At 30.4% G+C, this 27,423-nt stretch overlaps 1 protein-coding gene across 1 annotated transcript; it reads left to right on the top strand.

Annotated features, from left to right (window-relative positions):
* Positions 1-1,003: 1,003 nt before the first annotated feature.
* LOC107455999 (paired box protein Pax-1-like) lies at positions 1,004-13,340 on the top strand. The gene is made up of 2 exons (XM_043048655.2): positions 1,004-1,051; positions 11,856-13,340. Exons 1-2 carry the CDS (start codon positions 1,048-1,050, stop codon positions 12,581-12,583), a joined length of 732 nt encoding a protein of 243 aa, XP_042904589.1. The 5' UTR covers positions 1,004-1,047; the 3' UTR covers positions 12,584-13,340.
* Positions 13,341-27,423: the final 14,083 nt, after the last annotated feature.

Genomic DNA, 27,423 nt, shown 5'->3' with positions numbered 1-27,423 from the left:
GGTTATTTCATGCGACTGCGACATCCTTAAAAAAACAGTCTTAATAAGGATATAAGCCAGATAATCACCTTTATTCGCATTGCGCATATTTTGTGTCTTTTAACTTGTTAACAATTTTTAATTTACCAACGCATCATTCAAAATGTAGAAGGATTATAATAGCTTTATCATGAGCTGTGGTGGCTCAGGGGATCGAGCCTACGCCTTCCAATGAGACGAACCGGGTTCGAATCCCAGCGATGGCTGGTCGTTTCGAATTCCGCACCCGACTCGCACTGACCACAATGCTAAGTAAAAACATCCTCGGTAGACGGATTTTGATAATATTTTCCTCGTTTAATTCAGATTTAAATGAACTCACTTTTCATTAAACTTTAAGTTTTAAAATACTGGTAGTGAAATGAAATTTGCCTTGCAAAATTTCTCCCGCAGTATAGCGTCCTTTTAAGAATGTTATGAGTGTGACGTCATTTACCTGTGAAATTTTTTATCACGTGATCGAAAAATAGAAATGTCTTATCTACGAGTCTAAACTAGATCAGTCAATCTTTAACAATCCATCTTTTTTTCTTCATTTTCTGGTTGCTAATGAAAATTCTCCCAGATAGTTTAATTCAGCACCCTTGTTACTGTTAGAAATCATTCGATTCATTTTCACACGCTACCAATAAGGGACGTCATTTTTGCGACACTCTTGCGTTTTGAATTGACTCGCGGATAAAAGTTTGTGCTAGCTTTTTCATCAACTCTTTATCCAATATTAGCATCTAACACCACCTTTTGTTTTGCTATGTTTTCAACATTTGTGTTCTTTCTACATATTTATTTGCAGATTTATTTCAATTACTCTTTTTACTTGAATTTACTTATTATCAATTACAAACACTTTAATTCCCTCAACAAAAAAAGTGAAAATGTAAAGCAAGAATTTTTTACCATGAGCTTTCATTGGCCGTCTTGGGGAAACCAATCAGCTAAGAGAAGGCGTGGCGAAACGGTACTTCTCAAAGTTATGGCGCACGTACTAACATCGCTACTTCGAGAGGTATGGGTAAGCACTATTTACTTTATTTTTATTTTTAAGATGAATATAAAATAAATTACAAAATATTGACTATTATGTTATGTCCACATATTTGGCTTCAAAACTGTTAAATAAAATAGCTTTATTTATTGCAATAATCACTTAATTGTCACATTTCATTCGATTTCAAATAGTTATAACATTATTGAGTATATTAATTTAGTAACACTCAGTTGCTATTTTATCGAATATAAATATAATTTGATTCTTATCACGCAATTGCAATTTCATTGGATTTAAATATAATTTGATTTTTATGACGCAAATGCAATTTCATTGAATAAAGATATACTTTATTATAACCCAATTGCATTAAATTTACTTTCTTAATCAAATATCACACAATTGCATTTAATCTAATGTCACAAATCTAATCTAATGTAATGTAAAATTTTTAATCTAATGTAAATTTCATTTGCTTTCTTCTTATAATGTCACGGAAATTGCAATTTCATTAACTTTCTTAATTTAGCATCACATAATTGTTATTTCATTTTTATTTACATTGTTTAATATCACATTATTAAAATTTCATTTACTTTCTTAATAAACTATCACCCATTTCTAATTTCATGAACTTATTACATAATTGCAATTTCATTTTAGCTTCTTATTTTAATATCACACAATTGTAATTTCATTTACTTTGTTGTTTTATAGCTCACAGTTGCAATGATTTATTTCTCACCATGTAAATGCAGTTCCATTGTATTCCATTCATACAATTATCATTACACTTAATATCGTTCATAGAATCTATTATATATAATTCTCTTACGTGGCTCCCAAATTTTGACTGTATTTCTNGACAAATGGTTACCAATTTTATTCAAACTCACTTCAAGAAAGCTGAAGTTATTGCAAAATGGAAACCTAAATTAAAAGTGGTAAAACGTGGTGGTAAGTATACTTACCACGGCCTTCAAAAGGGTTAATATACTATCATTTCTTATTTCATGATTTTCATTATTCATTCTTATTTCATTTCTTATCATTTCTTATTTCATTTATACATCCATTTCTTATTTCATGAACTTTTTTATTTAATATTACATAATTGCAATTTCATTTTAGCTTCTTATTTTATTATCACGCAATTGCAATTTATTTTAGCTTCTTATTTTAATATCACACAATTGTAATTTAATTTACTTTGTTGTTTTATAGCTCACAGTTGCAATGATTTATTTCTCACAATGTAAATGCAGTTCCATTGTATTCCATTCATACAATTATCATTACACTTAATATCGTTCATAGAATATAATATATTTGTAATTTCTTTCAATATCATGCATTGAATTTAGTTGAATACATAATTCGAAATCGCATAATTGTAATTTTATTTAAACCGATAAAAATTATATTGAAAGAAATGAAGACTGAAATTTCATTGAATATCATATGCATGTAATCTCATAGAGTATTGTTCGTTGAAAATTGTATAAATGCAATTCGACTGAATTCATATAATGAATGAAATTAACTGAAATGTAAAGTCATATTCTATGAAATGCAATATCCTACTTGTAATTTCAAGAAAATCGTCTGATTATATTTTCGTTATACAATCGTCTGATTATACTACTTATAAAAATTTAATGATGGCATCACTGTTTCTATTGTTCTCAATACATTTTTATTGTCTGGAAAATCACATGATAGGATCCAGTTTTCCGACATTAATTTTCTTATCAGTTTGGTTGTCATCAGCATAAAATTGATTTAAGTCATGAAGCCATCGTTTTCCCATAAGTATTTTTGTTTGCTTACTTTAAAGGTTAAAATTACCTGTACTATTATAATTAAGTTTTCGATTTTGTTTGATTTCTAAATTAAGAGTTAAGGTGGATTGTTTTTATTATTATTATTAGAATAATCTAATTCTATGTTATATTTTAAGATAAAGTCATTTAAACCGGTGCCTGATCTTATAAACCGTTTCACAATTAATATTTTTTGGTACAAGTTACATTAATATACCATTATGAATTATGGTTAAAAAAATTTGTTAAATGATTTGAAACTTAACTTGCAGCTTCATGCGCAAAGTGGTGAATGCAAAAATTGTATTTAAAATACATCCGTCCGTTTGATAAGCAAAAATAATGAATTACAGTTATGAATTCACCAAATTTATTATAACTATACAGTTTTAATTTTAAATGTTATTTCAAAAAATGATTACTTAAAAAAGTGATTTATGTTCACTTATAGATTTTAATAGTATTGTAAGGGAAATATTTTGACGTGGGAAGTGGAAGCGCAAGTGTTATTTTTAACACATATATTTTAGTTGAATAATTTAAACTGTTTTCTGCCGAGAAACAGCAATTATTGCGAAGCAATCATCGGGATTGATGAGAGTCAGCGAACAGGGGGGTTAGACCCCTAGTAATCATGTATAAAACAATTAAGCGTAAATGTACAGAATTTAATTTTATTTCGTAATACAGTAGCTCTTTATAATAGCTCGACACATGATGGCGCGTCATTCAGAAATATTTTTTATGATTCAGATCCCTTTTTTACATTTTATATTTAAAAGTGAAAAAAAAATTAATCAAGCATTTTGTTTTTATAATAAAAAGGTTACCAAGCTGTCATTTGCCAATCGGTTTAATATTATTTTTTCCCAAATGCTTTTAGTTAAGTATGAAATATAAAATTATTTATATTTAATGACTTAGTCATTAATTATTAAATACTATTATTTATATTTCAAATTTATTACATTTAAATATAAAGTTTATTTAAATATTAAATAGAAAGTTATTATGCATAAATATTTAGTTAAGTAATTAAATTTTAAATTATGAATTATTAAAAATCATTATATAATTTATCTATGAAATATTTAGTTAATAAATATTAAAATAATTATATAATGAGAGCCTTTATGATATATCATTTAAAAAATTTTATTATTAGTATTTTTATTTGCTTATTTTTTNGTGGGAAAGACTTTAAAACAAAACTTACAACAGTTACTTTTCTCAACAACTGAAATTTAGAATAGTGTGATTAAGAAAAATATGTGAACTGTTTGCAATTTCAAATTAATATTGAAATGTACAGGTTTAGAATTTTCTACAGTGAAAAGTTTTCAGAACTTCAGTATTCAAAAAAGTATACAAAAACTAGACGTTAAGAACGTATCCAATGAGCGAGCAAAGCGAGCATTGGATTGCGAAGCAATCCGAAATGAACTGTGAAAGCAGTTCCAGGGGTTGGTGAGCTCCAGCGAGCAGGGGGCGATGCCTCCTAGTAAAAAATAATTTTACATAATTTTTATATTATAATTACATAATTTTTATATTAAATATTTAATTATTAAGTATTAAAATAATTATATAATAAGAGCTTCTATGATATATCGTTCAAAATTTGTTATTATTAGCATTTTTATTCATTTATTTTTTAGTATTTTATTATTATTCCAATTGCATTCGTTATCACACATTAGGCAAACACTCGCGATTTCTTACTTTTTTTTTCTTTTCTTTTTTTCTTCTTTTTCTTTTTTATATTTCTTTTTCTCCTTTTTTTATTTTTATTTAAACTTACGCTTTCAATATTTATGTCTTCATACCACGGTAGCAGAAACGAAACGACTGCAAGAGCTGCAGATTATTACCACATTTGCAGATTATTTTTCATTTAAGTTTAACAAGAAAATAAACAAAAGAGAAAAAAAACTGTTAAAAACCCTTTTTGAAATATTTCTGAACTAAAACTCTAGTAACTCTTTAAAATTAAAAAAGCTAAATTTAAAGAACGCCTTAAAGAACAAGAAGTAGAGCCCTGAAACGAATGTAATGATTACCGTTGCAGAAAATTATATTCAGATACGCACACAGACACATTGATTACTTCATTTATATTGTATTTTTGCTGAATCTACATTAAATAATTTAATTAAACGTCAGCTAAATATTTTTTTTTTTTTTTTTTTTTTTTTAGTTTACAGGAGGGTTTTAAAATACTAACATATTTGTGAGATTAGCAAAATTTCAAGCGAAAATTTACGAAGCGAAAATTCAAGCGAAACGTGGTTTGAAACTTCATAGTTTTTATAACTTTTAATTTTTATTTTATGAAATTCATGATTTAAATATGAAACGCTATTTTATATTCTTTGTTATAAAATTCAAAATATAAAGCGCTTTTTCTTTGTTCTATATCAACTCTGATTAAAATATAAAGTGCTTTTTTGCATTCTTTGTTATAAAACTCATGATTAAAATATGAAGTGCTTTTTTATATTCTTTGTTTTAAAATTCACGACTATAAAATATGAAGCGCTTTTCTTATTTTTTGTTATATAACAGCTTCGATTAAAATATGAAGTGCTTTGTTATATTCTTGGTTATAAAATTCATTATTACACTATGAAGCGCTTTTCTGATGTATATTGAAGATTGATTTGCCTTATTGAATGGGTGATAATCATTGACATCAAATAATGATAGATATTCTATAACTTTCCTTATTCCCAAATGTAACTCATGCTTTTTTTATTTTAAGATATCTCAAAGAAATTCATAGGCTCGCAAAACGTGAGAAAATAGAGAGAAAAAGCAAAGTATTTCATTATTTCAAACATATGATTAAAAAAAATTTGATTTTACAAAATGGCGATAATGATTTTATTAAAGGATAGTTTTAGTATGTTTTAATATTGTAATGATTCCATTCGTTTTTATTTCCAATGAGCTGCACAATCGGTCTTGCCGATGAGCAGACCTATTGCGTTCTCCAGAGGTGGTATCCACTCTTTCAGGACCACCATAATGGGTGAGATACCGTTGGTCATGTTAATTTGGACGATTAGTTACTGCCACACTAGATGGCAGCACAGAGACTCTATTTGGATGCTAAAGTGCACTAGGAATTCAATTTTGCCGGAAATGCCGAGAGCCTATAAGGCACTCCAGCCGCATAATCATACTTACATGCCAGCCGCTTACATGCCGCATAATCATACGACATGGCCGCTGAGGATTTTCTGCATCCCGAAAATCCGGTGTCTGGGCCGGGGATCGAACCCGCAGACTTGGCAGATCGAACCCGCCGACGACAAACCAACTGCGCCACTCAGCCACAATGATTGCATCATTGTAGATTTGATTTTAATAAGAAGCTGATTTTATAATCCGATGATTTTGTAAGTGGTGGTTGCTGTAATGAGAATTGAGAAATGAGTTTCTTTACATTGAGGAAAAAATATTCTGTTAAACTTACCGTATTGTATGGTAAGAATATTTCTGGTAACGAAAAGTAATTCTGTTGAACAAAATCAAACTATATAATATTTAAACCATTCATTTGGTAATTTTTCCGTCCATACCGTAACGGTTTATCGGAAATTCTGGTTTTCAAAATTATAGTTTTTATTACTACACATTTAGAAAAAAAATTGAAAACTAAAAAATAAACTTAACTGGATATTGCGCCATGCTCTTAGGCACTATGAAAAAAATTGCAAAATTTTACTACATTTACCAAATTTTCATCACATATTATGAAACCATGATTTATTGTTAATTTTTACAAAATCATTTCAGAAAAACATCGGTAAAAATTAACGAATATTATGGTGTTCCCATAGAGCCATAAGCAAGGAAAATTTCATCAAATTCTGGTAGTTTTGACCATACTTTTTTCTCAGTGTAGAAAATTTTTATTATTTCATTTCTCGCTATAAAAGAGTAACTTCTATTGTTGTGAAGACAAAAATATTAAGTCAGTTACATTAAAAATGAGCATCATTGTTTATCGACATTATTATCTGTGATGAGGAATAGGATTTGTAGTGCAGAGTCGTGTGGATGCCTTGATTATAGTTTGTCAATGTAAAGAACTCCTCTAGCCATTCGTCTGGAGCAGTGGCGGTAACTATGGATACGAGGTTTAACCATTTCAAGTAGGGGTGTTGGGTCATTATTTAAGACAGGATTTGGCTCGGGTCGGTGAGAGAAAAGGGAATCAGGGGAGAGAAAAAAACTCCCCTCTTTGAAATGCGTTATTTCTTGTTTCCATAACAGCAAACGGCCTTCGTGACGATGGGAGGTCTTTTATAGACAAACTATAGATGTCTCGGAAAAGAGTGTTCTGACTACCGCTGTAAAAAAATACATTCAAATTCACATATATTTCCTGATAAAGATAATATAACATAACAAATATAGCACGTATATTTGCGAATATTTAGTAATTCTATTATGAAAAAACGTTCATGCTTAAAATAATATACATAAATTATAAATTATTCACTTAAGGCAGACGAGTATTGAAGTATGTTTTGATTTATGAATTCCAAAGCGAAATTTATTGAGCTAAACTGAAAAGTTAATTAAAAAAATTAATTTAGTGTAACAGTTTACAAATTCCCAGGTTAGCACTAAGACATCTTATGTAATAAAATGATTACATATAAGCTTTTTTCCTATAATGATATTTTCCTATTTTACAATAATGGTTGCAATATTTTTTTAAAAATATATTTGTTAGAATTTACTTCTTCAATTTATTATATAAATATTGGGTTGGTAAGAAAGTAATTTAGGTTCTCTAGTGTGCAGTAAAACTAAATGTTTTCTATACAAAAATAAACTTCAATAACCTTTACCATCTTCATGATTCCGCGTTCATAGAACTTCCGGTCCTTATGAGCAAAAAACTCTACCAAGTGCGATTTGAGATCATCGTTGTTATTTTATTGCCAGCGTTGAACACCTGAATTCAGAGTTTATGACAACGAATGTTCAACTCAGTAGCCTTGTAATTTTGAACCCCTCCTTGAAGATAAGAGAACTCCTGCATCAAGCATTTTGATAAATTAGCTTTTGGCTGCGTTGCATAGAGAGAGAAACCACGAAAGCCTCGGACTAGTCTGATGTAACCTATGATCCATCTAACACTGAGGATATTTTACGTCAGCATTGTGGTTGGTGCGAACCGGGAACAGAATTAGTATCAACAAGCCATCGCTGGGATTCTAACTTGGGTCACCTCATTATGAAACGAACTCTCTCGATTATGAGGCGGGCTTTCTCGATATTAGAAGTTAAAAATTCCACAGCATTATTTTTAGTATGAATTCTTTATCGCGTTATCAATTAAACAACTCTTTTGTAGATTTTTCTTTCTTTGTTACAGTTTTATTTTTGCCAATTTTTAACACTCAGAAATTATACCCCAAATAATATCCTTAATACTAAAAAGATATGAATTTTTCGGTTTTGGGCCAAGGTTTCTTAAATATATAATCGTCTAAGATTTTATATAAGACAATCATTGTGATTTTTGATGTAAACAGTTGGTGTAAATAACACCACTTTCAATAATCCCGGTGCGTGGAGGGGAGCGCATGAGGTTTGAGGGCTCTCTAGCTAGAAAAAATAATACTATAAGTTAAAATAAAAATACTTTTTATTTATAAAATATTTTTTAGTTTACTTCAACAATAACATTTAATAAATAGCAATAAAGTAATAAATAGTAATAGCACTTAATTATCAATTTTACGTCAAATATACGTATATTTCAACATTGAATTTTACTAAGCATTCGCAACATTTGCGTAAAACTAAAACGTCGAATTATAGCTATCCAAAAAACGTAAATAAATTCGTTTCTTTTACGAATACTTTATCAACCACTTTTTACTAGTTAAGAGTGATTGCGCTATTTTTACGTACTACGTCAACAATGCGTCAAAAGTAACGTAAGTGCAAACGTCGAATTATAGCAAAAAATGATTACCCAAAAAAACGAAAAATTTACGTAAAATTTCACATGAACAAATTCGTTCCTTTTACGAGTATTTTACCAACTACTTTTCACTAAGTAAGAATGAGTAGTTTATTTTTACACATTATTTACGTCAAAATGTACGTAACATTTGTAAAACGTCAAATTATGGTGTAAAAAAATGGTTGTACAAAAAACCGAAAATTTGAGGAAATAAATTCGAACCGAAATTTAAATGGTAAATTTGCTTTGTTAATAATACGTGAAATGCACAGAATCTTTTTTACTAAATCTAAATAATAAATATTCTTTCGTCAATCTTTCGTAAAATAAGCGAAATCAATCTTACCAAAGGGTAGTTGGTAAAATCCATTCCGTTAATACTACGTAAAATATACCAATTTTTTTTTTTTACCAAATATCTTAATAGTAATATCATTCCATCAATGTTACGTAAAATTTACGCATGAAACTTATTGACTTTACCGATTACGATAAAATTTACATTTAATTTACATATCATGCTAGATGGGTATTTAAGAAAATGGGAGTATCGTTGAATTCTGTTTTCTTAACTACAATTTGTGAATATTTTCTTTTAATTAACTAAATAATCCGAATAAATGCACTATGTAATGCAAAAGATTTTAAAGATTAACGGCTCTTTCTAAAGATTTGTTCCATGTCTTATAAATTCATAAAAGTGGTTGCATATATGTAGACGAAATCCCTGGCTCATTCGTTAAATTTTTTATTAAAACATCGAAAAGGTGCGTTTTGTCCATTGTTTTAAATACGCGTTTTGAGTCATGTTCATTTTCATAAATACGCTTTTTTAACTGGGTCCGTTTTCTTAAATACGCATTTTCAGCTGAGTTCATTTTTCTTAACGATGCAGTTCGCGGCAATCTCTATTTTCTTTAATATGTTTTTTGAACTATGCCCATTTTCTAAAACACACTGTTTGAAATATGTCTAAAAAAAACATCGACGAAACTTGTTGACTTTGACAAAATACATAGTGCCCAGTCTTTTATCGTAGCAGACTCGACATATAGGATAAAATTACTAATCTTTAAAAAGTTCTTTTAATTAATGATAATTGGTAAAAAGAGTTTTAGTAGTTTGACAGTGTCACTGAATTAGAGATATTATAAAAAATAATTAAGAAAAGAATATGATAAACAAAGAGAGATAAATCATATTGGTTATATTGAAAATAATGAAACTTTTTTTTCTTAAATTTAAGAAGACAAGTTAGACAAACAGATGAAAGGACACGAAACTTGAAAATGCAGATCTTTTTAACCTTCTACCTCTTTATTAAAAAAAAATATCATTTCAAAGTTTCTTTATTGAATTTTATTATTTCTAATGCAGTAAGAACTTTTTGTAAGAAAAATAACTTATAACACTGACCCTCTTTTTAATAATTTTTATTGAATAAAAAAATAGCGCGGCATCATCTTAAACAAATAAATTAAAATTAAAAGCATTTGTCTGAAGTTGTCTATAACATCACAGTATCTAGTATCTTTCTTCTCATGGTATCTAATTAATAAGTTTCATCACGATGTCTATCACCGAAATATTTAATTTATTTAACTTATTGATATTTTACAACTTTGCTCGTCTGATATTTTTTATTCTTTTTATTTTCATTAATTATTAAAATTAAATGCTTAAAGCTTAAAAAAATTACTTTCTTTCACACTCCTGTTATTTTATTTCGTAATTATTACCGTCTTATAAAAAGTCATATTCATATTTTATGCGGCAATTTTATAACTGAAATTAACAAAGATGACGTTTAAAGAAGGTTATAAACAAATCCATTTATATGTACACCTTGATAAAAATTACGCGTGAAAAACGCGTGTAAAAGTACTCAATACTACTCAAGTTATACATAATACAATACAATACCCATAAATGAAAATTTTCCTTTTTAAGCAATTTTTTATCCCCTACTTAAAACCCTGTATCAAATAGAGTTTTTAAACTGAAAATAAAACAGTTCTTGCGAACAATCAAAAAGGAAAGAAAATTGCAGTCAAAATAAATAATTGTTAAATTATTTAAGTGTGGATCACTTAAGTGGAAGTTCCATTACATTCAAACCAATTTCTTTGGTTGGCCCTTTTTACAGAACATAACCCCCTTCCCTTTCTTTCTTATTTAGTTTCTAATTATACAAGATTTTTATCTTTTAATGAGGAATAGTGTAAGAGAGGGCATTCGATTTTCTCAAGAGGCGTCCCTTATTAGGGACGATTCTAAAAACATAGTTTCACAACTACCTATTCGACATGAATATTGCATCGCGATGGCTCAGGGGATAGAGAGTTCGCCTCATAATGAGGTGAACCGGGTTCGAATCTCAGCTATGGCTGGTCGATGCGAATTCCTCACCCGATAGCACCGACCACTGTACTGACGTAAAATATCCTCAGTGGTAGACGGATTATGAGTTAGAGTCCCCTTTCCGTCAAGACAATCGAGGGAGGTTTTCGTATTTTTCCTCTCCATGTAACGTAATTGCGGGTTAATTCCATCAAAAATTCCTCCACAACGACGAAATTCTCCCGATACTTGATCCAGGAGTTCCCTTGTCTTCTGGATCGGGTTCAAAATTACAAGACTACAGCATTGAACATATGTAGCCGCAAACTCAAAATTGGGTCGGTTGTTCAACGACAGTTATAAAACACGTTTAGAGAATGCATGGTGAGAAATACATTTGAAACTTAGATGTATCTGAAAAAAATTATCCATCTGGCATAATTCTACTAGATAAGATAAACTGAATAAACAGTCATTGAAAGCACACCTTATTCAAATGTATCTCAATGTAAAACTGCCAAAAATAATCACAAGGGAAAGGTCAAATGTTAATGATGAAAGCTAGTGTTGCCAAAGTAGGCAATAAAAAGTATTTTTCCGCAAAATAAACGTGACTTTTACTACGTATTTTGAACAAACTTCCTATAAATTTTCTCTTCTTTTTCTTTCACAGATGCGCAGGATTATGGCGAAGTCAATCAGCTCGGCGGACATTTTGTGAACGGAAGGCCACTCCCAAACACAGTTCGCCTAAAAATTGTTGAATTGGCTCAACTTGGAGTTCGCCCGTGTGACATATCACGACAGCTCAAAGTATCACACGGATGTGTATCAAAAATTCTGGCACGGTATCAAGAGACTGGCTCTATACTTCCAGGTGCCATCGGCGGTAGCAAACCACGAGTGACAACACCAAAAGTAGTATCGTACATACGGCACTTGAAACAAAAAGATCCCGGTATCTTCGCCTGGGAGATCAGGGACAAACTGTTAACAGACAAAGTATGCGATAAATACAATGTGCCAAGTGTCAGCAGCATTAGTAGGATTTTAAGGCATAAAATTTGCTCCGACAATTCTAAGGAGAAAACTGGACGTATGTGCAATGGCTTATATCCATTTTCATGTGCGGGTGTTCAACCACCGCAGCGAGCACTTCTGAACAAAGAAAATTCCTCAGCAACTCTCAAACCATGGACGTCAGTTCATTCTGTCTCAAATTTTTTAGGACAATATCAATCTACTTCAACACTCTCCATGCAACCCTTCCCAACTCCAGAAGCAACCGTTGCCCTAACGCAAAACTATAACTATTACATGTACCATCATTTGCATGGACATTATTCTCCTCAAAGTAATAATGTGCCAAACTTCGTACCAAATATCCAACAACTCCCATAAAGTACTGGATCAGCCTGTGATAATCAGTATCAAATATTCATTTGTTTCATTTCTATCCTCATCAGAATAATTATGTGCCAAGCTTCTTTCAAAACGATCTAGTGTATTGGCCTAAGGATATTGGCCTAAGGATATAAGAGATTACAATTAATTTATCTTGACACAATCCGCATCAAAATGATAATGTGTAATATTTATCTTCCGTTATCCACAAATCTGCTCAGGGCTTATCAATCAGACGGACTTGTGATTATCAGTGCCAAAAATTAATTTGTTCTGACGTTATTCTCGTCAAACTGATAATGTGCCAAACTTCATTCAAGTGGCAAAATCTCAATTGTTCAGTGATTATCCTCAAAAAATGGATAAACTATTATGCTTTCTTTAAAAAAAAGAATTCAACTCTCTTAGCAAAACAGCATCAATTAGACTTGTGATTATAAGCATAACGATTTCATTTCAGAGTCCTGATGCTACCTTATCAATGTGACAATTTTTGCTTTACAAAAATATCCAAAAATATCGGTTAAGTATATCAATCTGTGATTATGAGTGACAAAACTGTGTTGATTCACGCATTTTACCAATCAAATTTGGGCTAAACATGTTCCTGCTGTGACGTGTGAAGCAGTTCCAGTACAGGGTGTGTATAATTAAAAGTGCTCGAAGTAGAACAGGAACTACTGCAGTTGGACACTCTCTTCGCAAAAACTAATAAACATTTTTTTAAATAAATAAAATAAAACTAATAATTCTAGCAGAGTGTATCAATTAGATAATTGAATCCTTTTAGTAAATTGATAGTGTTCCTGAAAAGCTGTTTGTTAATCAATGTTTAATCAGCTATTTGTATGTAAGCACTAGATTGCCTGAGGAAGTCATTTCGACTGCTTTTAATTTCAATTAGAAAAATGTATATAATGACACAACTTCTTAGAATTTTGTGACTTTTTGTACAACATATAATTTTTTTATAGTTAATATTTACTAATAGCTTATTAACTGCAAATAATTTGAAAACAAATTTATTTACGCATTCACAATCTAGTCATTTTGACTGCCTTTAGGCAATATAGGTATATACTAATTTTCCGTTTTTCCAGTGTTAATAACAGTAACACGCTAAAGTTTCTTTCTTTTTCTTTTTCCTCCTTTTTTTTTTTTTTTTTTTGGTTGATGTTTACTAATACTCCTTATGTTTTCAGTTTTAAATGTGACAAAAACATAATCATTATCGCTTTTTCAAGTAACTTAAATATCTTAAATTTTAAAATATTTTACTTCAGTTAATTTCAGTTAGTTATACACTGAAGAGCCAAAAACCTGCCAAATAACGTGTGGTCCTTCGACTCCGAAAGCCCATATCGATGATGTTTCGTTGAATGGTTAGCACGCTGACACTTGTTGATGGCCCAGCATTGAAATCTGCTGCAATTTTTGGAAGGGTTGCACGTCTGTCACGCTTAATGATTCTCGTCAATCGTCGTTGATCTCGTTCTTGCATGATCTTTTTCCGACCTCAGCGATGTCGTAGATTTGATGTTTTACCGGATTTGCGATACCCACGGTATACTCGTGAAATGGTCGTAAGTGAAAATCCAAATTTCATTGCTATCTCGGAGATGCTATGTCCCATCTCCCATGCGCCGACTATAACACCACTTTCAAACTCACTTAAATCTGTATAACCTGGCATTGTAGCAGCAGTAACCGATCTAAGAACTGTGCTAGACACTCGTTGTCTTATATACGCGTTTCCAATCGCAGCGCTGTACTCCGATTGGCTCCATACCCCTTTATTTGCANACACTAGATTGCCTAAGGAAGTCATTTTGACTGCTTTTAATTTCAGTTAGAAAAACAATGATGTATATAATGACACAATTTCTTAGAATTTCGTGACTTTTTGTACAACATATAATTTTTTTTTATTGTTAATATTTACTAACAGCTTGTTACATAACTGTAAATAATATAAAAAATTTTAAAAATTAATTCTAAACAAATATATTTACGCGTTCACAATCTAGTCATTTTGACTGCTTTTTGGCAATATGTATTATATACTAATCTTCCGTCTTTCTAGTGTTAATAACAGTAACACGTTTAAGTTTCTTTCTTTTTTTTTCTTCTTTTTTTTTGGTTGATGTTTACTAATACTCCTTATGTTTTCAGTTTTAAATGTGAGAAAAACATGATCATTATCGCTTTTTCAAGCAGCTTAAATATCTTAGATTTTCAAATATTTTACTTTAGTTAATTTCAGTGGTCGGAAGTAGTCAATTAGTTATAGAATTACTAGTAGTGAAACTACTGAAGTCGCTATTTTTTTTTCGTAGTTTGTAGTGCAGCGTGTTGCATTTTTTTTTCTTTAAGTAGACTAGTAGACTAGTGCGATAGAAAAAAATTGTAGTTCCTGGCAACCACTTTTTGACTTAGTTTAGTATATGAATAGGATTCTAACTCAACTAATTTTTCGATTTCATGGATACAAATCATCGCGGGTCTATCAAAGGACGCAGTTTTAAATTCTCCTGTGACTGTTAATTAATAAGAATTGCGTATTTAGAGTCACGTATAACTAATATTTAAGCTAGCCATTATGAATTATAGATAATTTATCACTTCGGTCACATTTTCTCATGCGAATGTACACTCGTAATACAGTGATGCTATTTCAAAGGAATTAAACATATTTTCGATGTACTCAATTTCTTAGAGGAAATAAAAGAGCATTTAACACTTAACGAAATTGCGATTATTTGATAATTTTCTAACATCTCCTAAATTAATTATTCTCAGTCAAGAAGGGCATAAAAAGTTGAAGACTAAATAAACAAATTCTAAAAACAATATTTACAATAAGAAAATGGCTCATGTAAAGATGAATGCATATTTCTAAATAATTCTTCATGTTTAATATAAACCGATTATTTATTCAAAACCGTTTTGGACATAATGTGTAAATTAATTTCTCCAGAAGTGTAAGTTATACAGGTGTAGATTAATTTCGCCAGCAAAGTTAGGTTCGTTAAATTAGTAAAGCAGTCATTGCAATTTCAAAGTAGTTTGCTGTCACTACATTAAAAAAAATTTCTATTTGTAGCTAACTACATTGGTAACAAAGCAGTTGTAAATGTAGTAAACTACAAAAGTAATGTAGTTTTTCCAACCACTGGTTAGTTATTATTTTTTTAAAGTTTTTTAGCCACTAGATGGAGCTGCGATAGCTTAAAGACAAACGAAGGATTGGGATTTACCTCAGGGGCTGATCCAGAGTCCTTTTCACATTTTGAGGAGCACTGGGCCTGTCGTTATTTGGGAGCTCTTTATAAGTAATTTTAAAGAAAATTTTTTTTTAGTTTTGAGTTATTTTTTAAAAAAGTTATTATTTTAACGATGGAAAACAAATACATTATTTCTAAAGCTGTAATACATTATTTATATAGAAAATTTAAGGTAACAATAATTTTCAACTCTTTTTGAGAGACAAAGTCTCCTATCAAATCATTTAAAATCAATTTCCTGCGAGACATCATATTCAATGGTCATGATTGACTAATGACTCAACTTTCTTAAATCAAACAATTTCTTAGCATGTTTTTGATTAATTTTAGTTTGAAGAATAAACGTCCACCACTACATTTAATTGTAATGAGTGACAAAAAAAATTCGAAGTGAAATGTGTCTTCTAGATTGTTGTTTTGGAAATGTGCCTTCGAGATTGTTGTTTTGTACTATTTTATACATCTCATCCATGCCTAACTTTTTCTTTAAATAATGCTCGAAATGTTCTACTACTAGTGCTTTTTCATTCACATCATTGGGATAAAATCGTCTAAAACTATTACAGAGAAGCATTAATTCCCTGGACTTCAAAAAATTCTACTTTAAAACAAATCCTAACAAATCTCTTATTTATTTGCACGTCGTTGAACGAGATTTTAATTGACTAATCAATGTACTGTAATACTGGAAGATAAATTTCAACTTCAAATCTTTCACTACCTCGTAATACAACATCTTCTGCACCTTGATCCTCAAATGTCAAACGAAAACTTCACTGTAAAGTTCGTATCGTCTTATCCTCAATTCGATAAATTTTAGTTGGAAATGGTTTCATAAGCAGAGGACTTATCTCTGTGTTCGCTCACAAAATATTCATGTTTCAATTAAATTCAGACCATCATCGAGAGAAAGGCCTTTCTTTTGTATACATATTAAAGTCAGATTTATTCTTGATAATATATCACCCCGAAATTCTGCCAACACAATATTTTCCAACTTTTTCAGTTTCTTTAGAACACCACGAGCATCGAGTCAAGTTTCTGGAAGCTCTTCTTTGTTCTTTTCGAAAGTTTTAAGAATGTCCTAAATTTTCCCGTAACTTTTTTGAAGTGTCGTTACTGCGTCTAAATGGGCGGATGACCTAGTAGTCGATGGGCACTTCACGTCTGTTAAGGTATTTCTTCGATGGGTAGAACAGGAGAAAAAGAGTTAGTTTCTGTAAAAATTGGAAATAATCTTCCAAAACGCATTCCGCTGTTTGAGCAACTTTAAGCTATGGGCTAGAGATATTAAAAAAATTGCAGTTGCATATTTTCTTTTTACCTTGCCTGCTATATTTGGTGCGTTATCGTATGTCTGTCCTCTATAATAACTTATATTTATGCCTCTTTTTTTTTAAAAAAAAAAGATACAATAGTATCAGACAAGTACTCAGTTGTATGCTTTTCAATTGGAGTAAAATCCAAAAATGTTCCTCGGGGATTTCATCATTAACATATCGAACAATAAATGTCAGCTGATCTATGAAGAAAAAGTCAGTTGTTGAATAAACTCTTATTGAAATTTTTTTAACTTTCTTCAATTCTGCAATTATACTATTTAATACTTCATGTCCCATATTTGATATAAATTCATTTCAAATAGAAGCTGATAAATAGAATGCCCTTATTTTGATAATTTTTCATAGGTTCAGCAAAGAAAAGGGTCAAATTTACTCAATAGCTCCAAAGTCCCCAAATAATTTCCACTATATGCTATGATCCATTTGCTTGATTTCTCCACGAAATGCTAGATCTCATGATGCTAAAAACTTCATTACTTCTACAATTCTTTTGAATACTTCTTTCCAATAACTGATTTGGTTGTTTATACGATTGATTGAAACTATGTCCATTAAGTACCCACCATTATATTTCTTAACATGTAATAGATAGTAGGCTGCCTGTGCTCTCATGTATTTTCATGTTCTAAAACGAACACATTAGAATTTTTCCAATAGTTTAAGCCATTCTCAGAAATAATTGTATACCTAATAATTGCAAAAAAGCGGCATAAAAAAAATACAAAACTTGTGGCAAACTTTTGAGCCTTGAAACGTACCCTGGTATAAAAGTACTTTTATTGATTTACTATTTTCAGAATGCTTTGTGATTGATAATTATCTTTTTAAATTTTATTTATAACAAATGTATTAAAATTTATACTAAAATCACTTCTAAGCTTTGGCATTACATTATAATTTCAAGCCAAAAGAGAAAAAAAAATGAATAAATAAAATTTTGGAAAAACAAAAAAAAGTAGACACGAATTTAAACTTTTTTTTCCCCTTCAACTCTCTACTCTACTCTCTTAAGGAAAAAATATTTAAGAATTTTAACTTTTGTTTGGTTGGTTGGTTTTAATGCCACTTGCCACGCGGGCAAGCCTGCTTGGTGAAACCGAGCAGGTTTAAGGCAGAGTGTGCGTTTCTTGTTTTTCAGTGGCGCCTTCTATGGCCAAGAATTTTAACTTTTAAAACAATCGATCATATTTTGCTCCATTTGAGTATATCATCTCAGTAATAATCAATAAATATGCGTAAAAAATTTCTTCTCACTATCAGAACCTGATATGTGAACTCGACATAAAACTGATATAAGTGATACGGTTTGATTCTCACACTCACCTGAGAAAAAAACCGAACTAAGTGCTCTAATTCTAAGTATAGAATCATCTGCAACATGTCATGATCGATGACTGAACTAATTTCTTCTTTTAAAATTTCATATCAGTTTCTCTTACTCACTAACACTTTTTTTAACAAATTATTTAGGATAGAAAATTAGTTTGAATTAAAAAAAACTTCACGTCATGAAACTTTTAATTTTTCATAGACCTTATTGAAACTCGGGACCAGGCCCGCTCACCCGATCCTTGAAAACGGTTCTGGGTGGACCAGTAGCTTCATATAGATCAGCTTGTGAGCGATGTTGACCCTATTGCCTTCTTCATACCGTAAGTCACGAAGTTGTGGTGCCTGCTGGAATGCTTTACGTTAAGATTTTCGGGTTTACGACTACTAATATTCAACCCTTTAGCCTTGTAATTTTGAACCCAATCCAGAAGACAAGGGAACTCCTGGATCAAGTAATAAGAGAAATTTGTCTACATGGAGTGCTTTTTGATGGAACTAACCTGCATTTGTGTTACATGGAGAGAAAGACCACGGGAACCTCCCATGGTTAGTCTGACGTTAGTGGACTCTAACCCATGATCCGTCTACCACTGAGGATATTTCACGTCAGCACTGCGGCTCCTTCGAGCCGGATGCGGAATTCGTACCCACCAACCATCGCTGGGATTTGAACCCGATTTACCTCATTGGAAGGCGAATGATCTATCCCCTGAGCCATCACGGCTCTACCAACAATACTTGTTGAACTGCACTACTTCAGTTCAAAAGATCTTTTTATTTCTCTATTGACACTCAAAAAATTATAAAATACAATAATCATCCTATATCCTATATACATCATCCTATATGCCACAATAATCATCCTAAAACTAAACTCCGTGGCACGACAGCCCATAGAGGGCCAAGGCCTACTGTGCCCATCTCAGTTTTCTTACCTCGGGCTCTGGGGTGCAGGAGCAGATGTTCCGGTTAGATGGACAGCCGAACGCGGAACCCACAGTGTTTAGTTCCCAAGCATGCTTTGTAGTCATTTATCGAACCACTGAAGGAATGAACGGCTGAGTCAACCTTGCCCGGTTAGTGGGTCGAACCCAGGACCTGTGGCACGGGAGCGTGATCGCTACTACTCAGCCACCTGGCTTCACAATAATCATCCTATATTTCGATAATTCAGCGACCCTAACACTAAAATAAAATTCAAGACTGAACTTACTTTTTGACTACTTGACACTGTCTAGCGCTGCTCACCTTTCCATGAGAATGGTCAAATCAATGACTATATATCAATGGCTTGTTTGTTTTTTCTAAAAATATTTCTTTCTTCACCTTTTTAGCTTATTTTTTACAGAGCAGTGATTCTGATAGCATTCAGGTGGAAAAATGTCCCTAAATTGGTGATTTTTTTTTAAAAAATTAATAATATTTAAAATATGCAAGATGTTTGTCTGTTCTAAAGCCCAGATAATTCCTCACGGTATCAACATTTATCAAAGAAACGTTCTTAATTTAAAAATTATGAGCCTCTGATCTATAACACTGACACAGCCAATCTGATGTCAACTGACGACAACACATTTATAAACATCAACAATTAAATGTAAGAGACCCACAAGCTGAATTATTTTGTCCCAGACAGACACATTAAAATGATAATTTTAAAACAACATCTATAGAAGAAACCCTCCTAATTTATAATTGAGAGCCGCTGTTCTGACACCGCTGATTTGATGTCAACTGACGACAACACATTTATAAACATCAACAATTAAATGCAAGAGACCCACAAGCTGAATTATTTTGTCCCAGATAGACATATTAAAATGATTATTTTAAAACAACATCTATAGAAGAAACCTTCTTAATTTATAATTGTGAACCGCTGTTCTGACACCGCTGATTTGATGTCAACTGATGACAACACATTTATAAACATCGGCAATAAAATGCGAGAGACCCACAAGCTGAATTATTTTGTCCCAGACAGACATATTAAAATGATTATTTTAAAACAACATCTATAGAAGAAACCTTCTTAATTTATAATTGTGAACCGCTGTTCTGACACCGCTGATTTGATGTCAACTGATGACAACACATTTATAAACATCGGCAATAAAATGCGAGAGACCCACAAGCTGAATTATTTTGTCCCAGACAGACATATTAAAATGATTATTTTAAAACAACATCTATAGAAGAAACCTTCTTAATTTATAATTGTGAACCGCTGTTCTGACACCGCTGATTTGATGTCAACTGATGACAACACATTTATAAACATCGGCAATAAAATGCGAGAGACCCACAAGCTGAATTATTTTGTCCCAGACAGACATATTAAAATGATTATTTTAAAACAACATCTATAGAAGAAACCTTCTTAATTTATAATTGTGAACCGCTGTTCTGACACCGCTGATTTGATGTCAACTGATGACAACACATTTATAAACATCGGCAATAAAATGCGAGAGACCCACAAGCTGAATTATTTTGTCCCAGACAGACATATTAAAATGATTATTTTAAAACAACATCTATAGAAGAAACCTTCTTAATTTATAATTGTGAACCGCTGTTCTGACACCGCTGATTTGATGTCAACTGATGACAACACATTTATAAACATCGGCAATAAAATGCGAGAGACCCACAAGCTGAATTATTTTGTCCCAGACAGACATATTAAAATGATTATTTTAAAACAACATCTATAGAAGAAACCTTCTTAATTTATAATTGTGAACCGCTGTTCTGACACCGCTGATTTGATGTCAACTGATGACAACACATTTATAAACATCGGCAATAAAATGCGAGAGACCCACAAGCTGAATTATTTTGTCCCAGACAGACATATTAAAATGATTATTTTGAAACAACATCTATAAAAGAAATCTCGACCTTTTTAATTTCTTATGTGGGTGAGTTATCAATTTGTCCCTTAACGCTAATCTTTGCATAGAAAGCATGGACAAAAACAAATTAAAGAAAAAAAAGATTTGTACAGTGAAAAAAAAAGTATAAACATTTGTTTTTATACGTAGAAACGAATGAATGACACGTTTTTGCTGATTTGCATCAGAGTGCTTAATATTTGGCCCAATGTCAAATGGAATATCTAATTTTAGAAAGGGCAATCTTTGCTTTGAATCCTCAGTGCTTTGAACAAAGAAGAACTCGACTCCTTCGTTCTAGCATGGTTTTCTAATATCAAGTCGTTGTTAACGCAATGTTGTCCCTTTTCTGGATTAGTTTATTGTGTGCACTTATTGGTAAGAAATTTAATTATTATGATTCAATCTAGTTCTTAGAATAATCTAATTAAATTTCAAATTTTATAATTAAATAAACGTACGCTGTAGACTTTTAGACAAGCTGTAGACGCTAAAACAAACTTTCTAGACTACGCTTGTTTTTAAAATTTTTATTTTCTTCTTTTCCTTGTGCAACAAAAACTCTTTTTTTGGGGATAAAAATCGGCTTAAAGACCTTTTTTAAAATCATGAGGTCCTTTCTTCAAAAAACGATGTATATCATTTATGTAATTTCAGAGATAAAAAAACATATACTTATGCTTTAACTTTGCCGAAAAGTTGAACAAAATGTTTGAGGACTCAAAAATATTTTTACTATATTTTACTATTTAAAGTGTAACAATAATTTTCAGTAATAATGACTAAGCTTTTTTGTTTTGTTCTTTTAAATTTATTTTTAAGAGTATTTAAAACATGCTTTTTGAGTATTTTCCAATTTACGATTTTTGTTTGGTTGTTGCATTATTGTTTTTGATTATTTCAGAATTTTCCTTTTCCCATGTAAACAAAAATACCCATTACCTTTACCCTTGTACTGTGGCAATTTAAGATTAATAATTTTAGGATAAAATTCAATTAAAAAATTTGCATGTAGCAAAACTTAGGTTTAAATCAATTGCAGACTTTTAAAACTCATTAGAGAAGTTTTTTCCAACTTTCTTTTTTTCTTTCTGAATTTAACAGATTTGAAATTTTTCCAAGTGAATCCGAATATTTTTTTAAACTTCTTTTTGCATTTAAAGTAAGCCTTGCTTTCTTTCCACACTGTTATCGGCTAAAATAAGAAGTTGACTAAAAACATTATGTGATTTAAAATTAACAATTTTAAAATTATTTAGAATAAAAATATCTTATACTTTTAATATGTATTCATCATTTTCTATGGAATTTCTTTAAATTAAAATCTAGACAAATAAATTTAGAAAAAGAAATAATAAAACCGAGAAATAGCCCATTTTAAGTTTAGAAATGCTTTTAAATTATTTTAAAATGTAACGAGATAAAATGCTAAATATATTTATTATTTTAATGCATTATACTAAATTATTGCTTAACCTATCCCGCTGAATGCATTTTTTTTGTAATATAATTAAAATATACGTAATCCAAATTTGAAATAATTATCTTTTAAAGTTTTTGTGGTATTAGGTTTATAACTGAAAAAAAAATTAAAATCTTGACTGACAAATTTTTTTAAAAAAAATAATAAAACAGAGAAATAGCCCATTTTAAGTTTAAAAATGCTTTTAAATTATTTTAAAATGTAACGAGAAAAAATGCTAAATATATTTATTATTTTAATGCATTATACTAAATTATTGCTTAACCTATCCCGCTGAATGCATTTTTTTTGTAATATAATTAAAATATACGTAGTCCAAATTTAAAATAATTATCTTTTAAAGTTTTTGTGGTATTAGGTTTATAACTGAAAAAAAAATTTAAATCTTGACAGATAAATTTTTTTTAAAAAATAATAAAACAGAGAAATAGCCCATTTTAAGTTTAGAAATGCTTTTAAATTATTTTAAAATGTAACGAGAAAAGCTGCAAAATATATTTATTACTTTAATGCATTATACTAAATTATTTGCTAAACCTATCCCGCTGAATGCATTTTTTTTCGTTAAATTAAAATATAATATTATTTGTATAATTAAAATATACGTAGTCCAAATTTAAAATAATTATCTTTTAAAGTTTTTGTGATATAAGGTTCATAACTGAAAAAAAAAGGTCACTGAGAGTTAAGAAGTAAATGAACTCCCTAAATTTAACAAGTGTAACAAATTTACCCTTAACTTTAACTAAAATTTCTGCCTCTTCCTGCAAATCTTTAATTGTTTTTTTCTTTCTGTTTTTTTTTCTAGATAGTAAATAAATAAAAAATAATTCACCAACTAAATAAAAGTAATAAAAATAACTAAACAACTAAATAAAAGTAAAATATTAAAATGAATTTTTATTGTTAAAAAATAAGAACATAAATAATTTTAAAAATGTTCTAGAAGATAAATTATTGCAGAAAGCATTCATGTTTAAAAAATTATAATTCAGATTTTAAAGCTGTTTTCAGAAATGCAGAAAGGTATTACGCTTAAGTGAGTAAAAATGAAAAATTTTGTCAAAGTCTGTTTCTAACAATCATTTTTCCATTCTTCCCCTGTTTCTTTCCGCATTCAAAACAGATTTCGATGCTTACAGCCCCACTTTCCTCACTTATGATTCGGGAGATTTGGATAATGTTTTTGCTCGTTCATCACTTAAACGTTGATAAAAATAACCCCTGAAATGATACTTCGTATCGTTTCATTTCTTAATTAAATCCTAAAAACATATATTGGCTGTTGTAGTTAGAGAAACTGTAAATTATGAACTAACTATTCAGTACAACTACTCGCAAACAACTGTTTCGTAACAGTATGAACACCTTTACTCTGTTTCAAAAACAGGAATAAGATGCCATTTCTATGTAGAGTTTCAGAATATTGATTGTTAAGCTGGCTCAATTTAAGTTGAGTTTGTTTTTTTCACCAGAAGGCTAATGCACTGACAATAATGGAGATCTGCGACACCAACATTCGATTTTTGTGTATAATATTATTCATCATACAAGTCAATAGTCAATAATATTATCCATCAAACAAGTCATACAATTCAAGTGTCAATACTTTTCAAACAATAATTTACTCTTTTTTATTTCTTATTTCAGTAATTTTACATGAAAAATCCTTAAAATACAACTGACTTTAAAAAGAGAACTGACTTTTAAAAATACACTTGCAGTTTATTTTCAAGATATTCAAACCAATACTCTTAGTCTCCTCTTGATCGAGTTTGATGATATGAATGAAAGAGACATTTACTTTCAATTATGTCTCTTTAATTTCCAGAGAAAAAACTAATGGCTGCTATTTTTGTTAACCGAACTTTTTTTTTAGATTGTGTAATAGGTAAGATAGTCACAAAATCAGACAAGGATGTCATCATTCTATAATTAAGTGGGTAATATCGCTGCATTTAGTTTTTTTTTCTCCAAAAGGTGACATTTTTACATCAAACTTCAATATTTGTTTATAGTTTTGTTTTCAAACAGGTGCCTCACGAGTTTTTCTCTTTTTTAAAAATTCTATTAGGTAACAGCACAATAAGTAGAAATATCTCTATTGCTACCATCAGCTAAATTTGCCCGCTCTCTAACAGTCAGGTAAAATTTCAAAAAGGAGTTAAGAATTAGCATTTGCGAACTCCTCAGAAAATCAGGGCTGTCAGTTGCAGGCAAGATGGAAGCCGAAGTTTTTCCCTACATCGATAATTTTTTCATTGATTGATTGTTTAGAGTTTTGTTTTCAAATAGGTACTTAACGAAATATTTTTAATTTATTTATTTATTTTTATAAAATTCCATTAGGTAACAGCACAATAAACAGATATATATCTCTATTACTACCATCAGCTAAATTTGTCCGCTCTCTAACAGTCAGGTAAAGCGTCAAAAAGGAGTTAAGCATTAGCATTTGCGAACTCCTCAGAAAATCAGGGCTGTCAGTTGTAGGCAAGATGGAGGCCGAAGTTTTTCCCTGCATCGATAATTTTTTCATTGATTGATTGTTTAGAGCTTTGTTTTCAAATAGGTACTTAACGAAATATTTTTTATTTATTTATTTATTTTTATAAAATTCCATTAGGTAACAGCACAATAAACAGATATATATCTCTATTACTACCATCAGCTAAATTTGTCCACTCTCTAACAGTCAGGTAAAGCGTCAAAAAGGAGTTAAGCATTAGCATTTGCGAACTCCTCAGAAAATCAGGGCTGTCAGTTGCANGTTTTTTTTTTTTTTTGCGGACTGTACAACCATCAACTAATCTACGCATTAGCATTTGCGAACTTCTTAGAAAATCAGGGCTGACAATTGTGTTGTAGGCAAGATGGAAGCCGAAGTGTTTCCATTTATTGATCCGTATGAAAATATTCATCTGCTCAAAAATAACTGCCGATTAAGGTAATTGAGCATCTTACATCCGTAAAGCTCATAGCAATAGCTGGACAAGTTTCCGACTTTTTTTTTTTAAATTAGTTATGCTAATAATTATGTTCGAAATATTTTAACAAAATCTAACAATTTGAGAATCGCCTAGTGAAAAAATCATTTAAAAAAATCATTTTTAACTAGTTTATAAGTTTTATTTTTACTCAATTTACCATCCCCTAATGAATCATCTTCAAGAAGCATGATTTAGAGGCGTTCGAAATGTTTCGAATAAATCAGGCAACGACATTTTTCTAAAAAATTGAGCGGAAACCACTAGTTCAAACGAATTTTATTTCAGAGGCATTAGGCGTTTAGTCATTTGCGTCTTGTCGAGAATTGCAAAAGTAGAAAAGAAAATTGGAAAAAATAAGTTTTTCGTAGTGCGAGCTCAAGCTTCATGTTAGATTAAGTTGTTCAGCTTACATCAATCTATCAACATGCATCTTACATATATCCATCACCACGTGATAAACACCTTCTACTTTCTTATACTTATATTAAAATTTATCGCCTTCATTCATTTTAATATTTTTATTCTTTTTTTAGGTCTCACTTTCTAAATTAAATTTATTTTAAATTTTAAACTTCAACCCGCAGCACCCGAACTATGTACTTTCGCTAACTATCAAAATTAAGTTAATTAAAATCTACTCTAGAGGATAACTATTTTTAAATGAAAGCGGAATGATTTATTTCATAACTATTGTGAATTTCATAAAATATGCCTGATGTGTAAATAAAGTGGTATACGAAGAAGTTGAAAAATAATTTTTTTTAATAAATGGTATTTCATGAAAAATTAATTCTCATTACTTTTGTATGGATGGTGTTTTCAATATAAATGTAAACAACAGCAAACACGAGCTCTTGACGTGCTCTACTTCCGGTTAGAAAGTATAGGGCTGCTTTCTGCAGCTTATTCTACTAGGCGATATTTTTGTTTTTAATAAAATAATTTCTGAGCTCGAATCTGTTGTATTTCATAAGATATTAATGATAGTAAGTAATTCTGATGAGTTTGAAGTGAAAATTTGTCTTTGTTAATTATAGAGATGTATTGCTGAAAAACGTGACATGGTTGCTAGATTTTGAATAACTCGCTTTCTTGGCAGTTTTGATTTGGCCTTTTTTGACTTGTTTATTATTGTTTATTCCTGGGGCAAGTCGTGCGCCATCATACGTTAGTGTTAGCATATTGTTTTAGCAGAGAGATTAAGTTCATTTTACAAATTATCATTTACGTTCAAATTTCAAAGCTGGTTTATTGTTTACAGAGTAAGAAATGTTTTATATAATGATTCTTTTTTCAAATGACAATTCTTGAAATGATAGATCTTCAAATGACGATTCTTCTTTAAAACACAAATAATAAATCAAGTAAAAAATACACGTATACAAGAAATACTATTCAAGAGAATCTCAAAGCACAATGATCACGTTGTGAGATAATTGTCTTCAAAATATACTAAGAACTATAACCCGGAAGTATAAGCTGTCAAACCTTGCACCACCATCACGCTT

The sequence above is a fragment of the Parasteatoda tepidariorum genome, chromosome 1, assembly GCF_043381705.1.
Source record: "Parasteatoda tepidariorum isolate YZ-2023 chromosome 1, CAS_Ptep_4.0, whole genome shotgun sequence".
In the NCBI taxonomy this organism is placed as follows: domain Eukaryota; kingdom Metazoa; phylum Arthropoda; class Arachnida; order Araneae; family Theridiidae; genus Parasteatoda; species Parasteatoda tepidariorum.
This window is presented reverse-complemented; position numbering and strand designations above follow the sequence as displayed.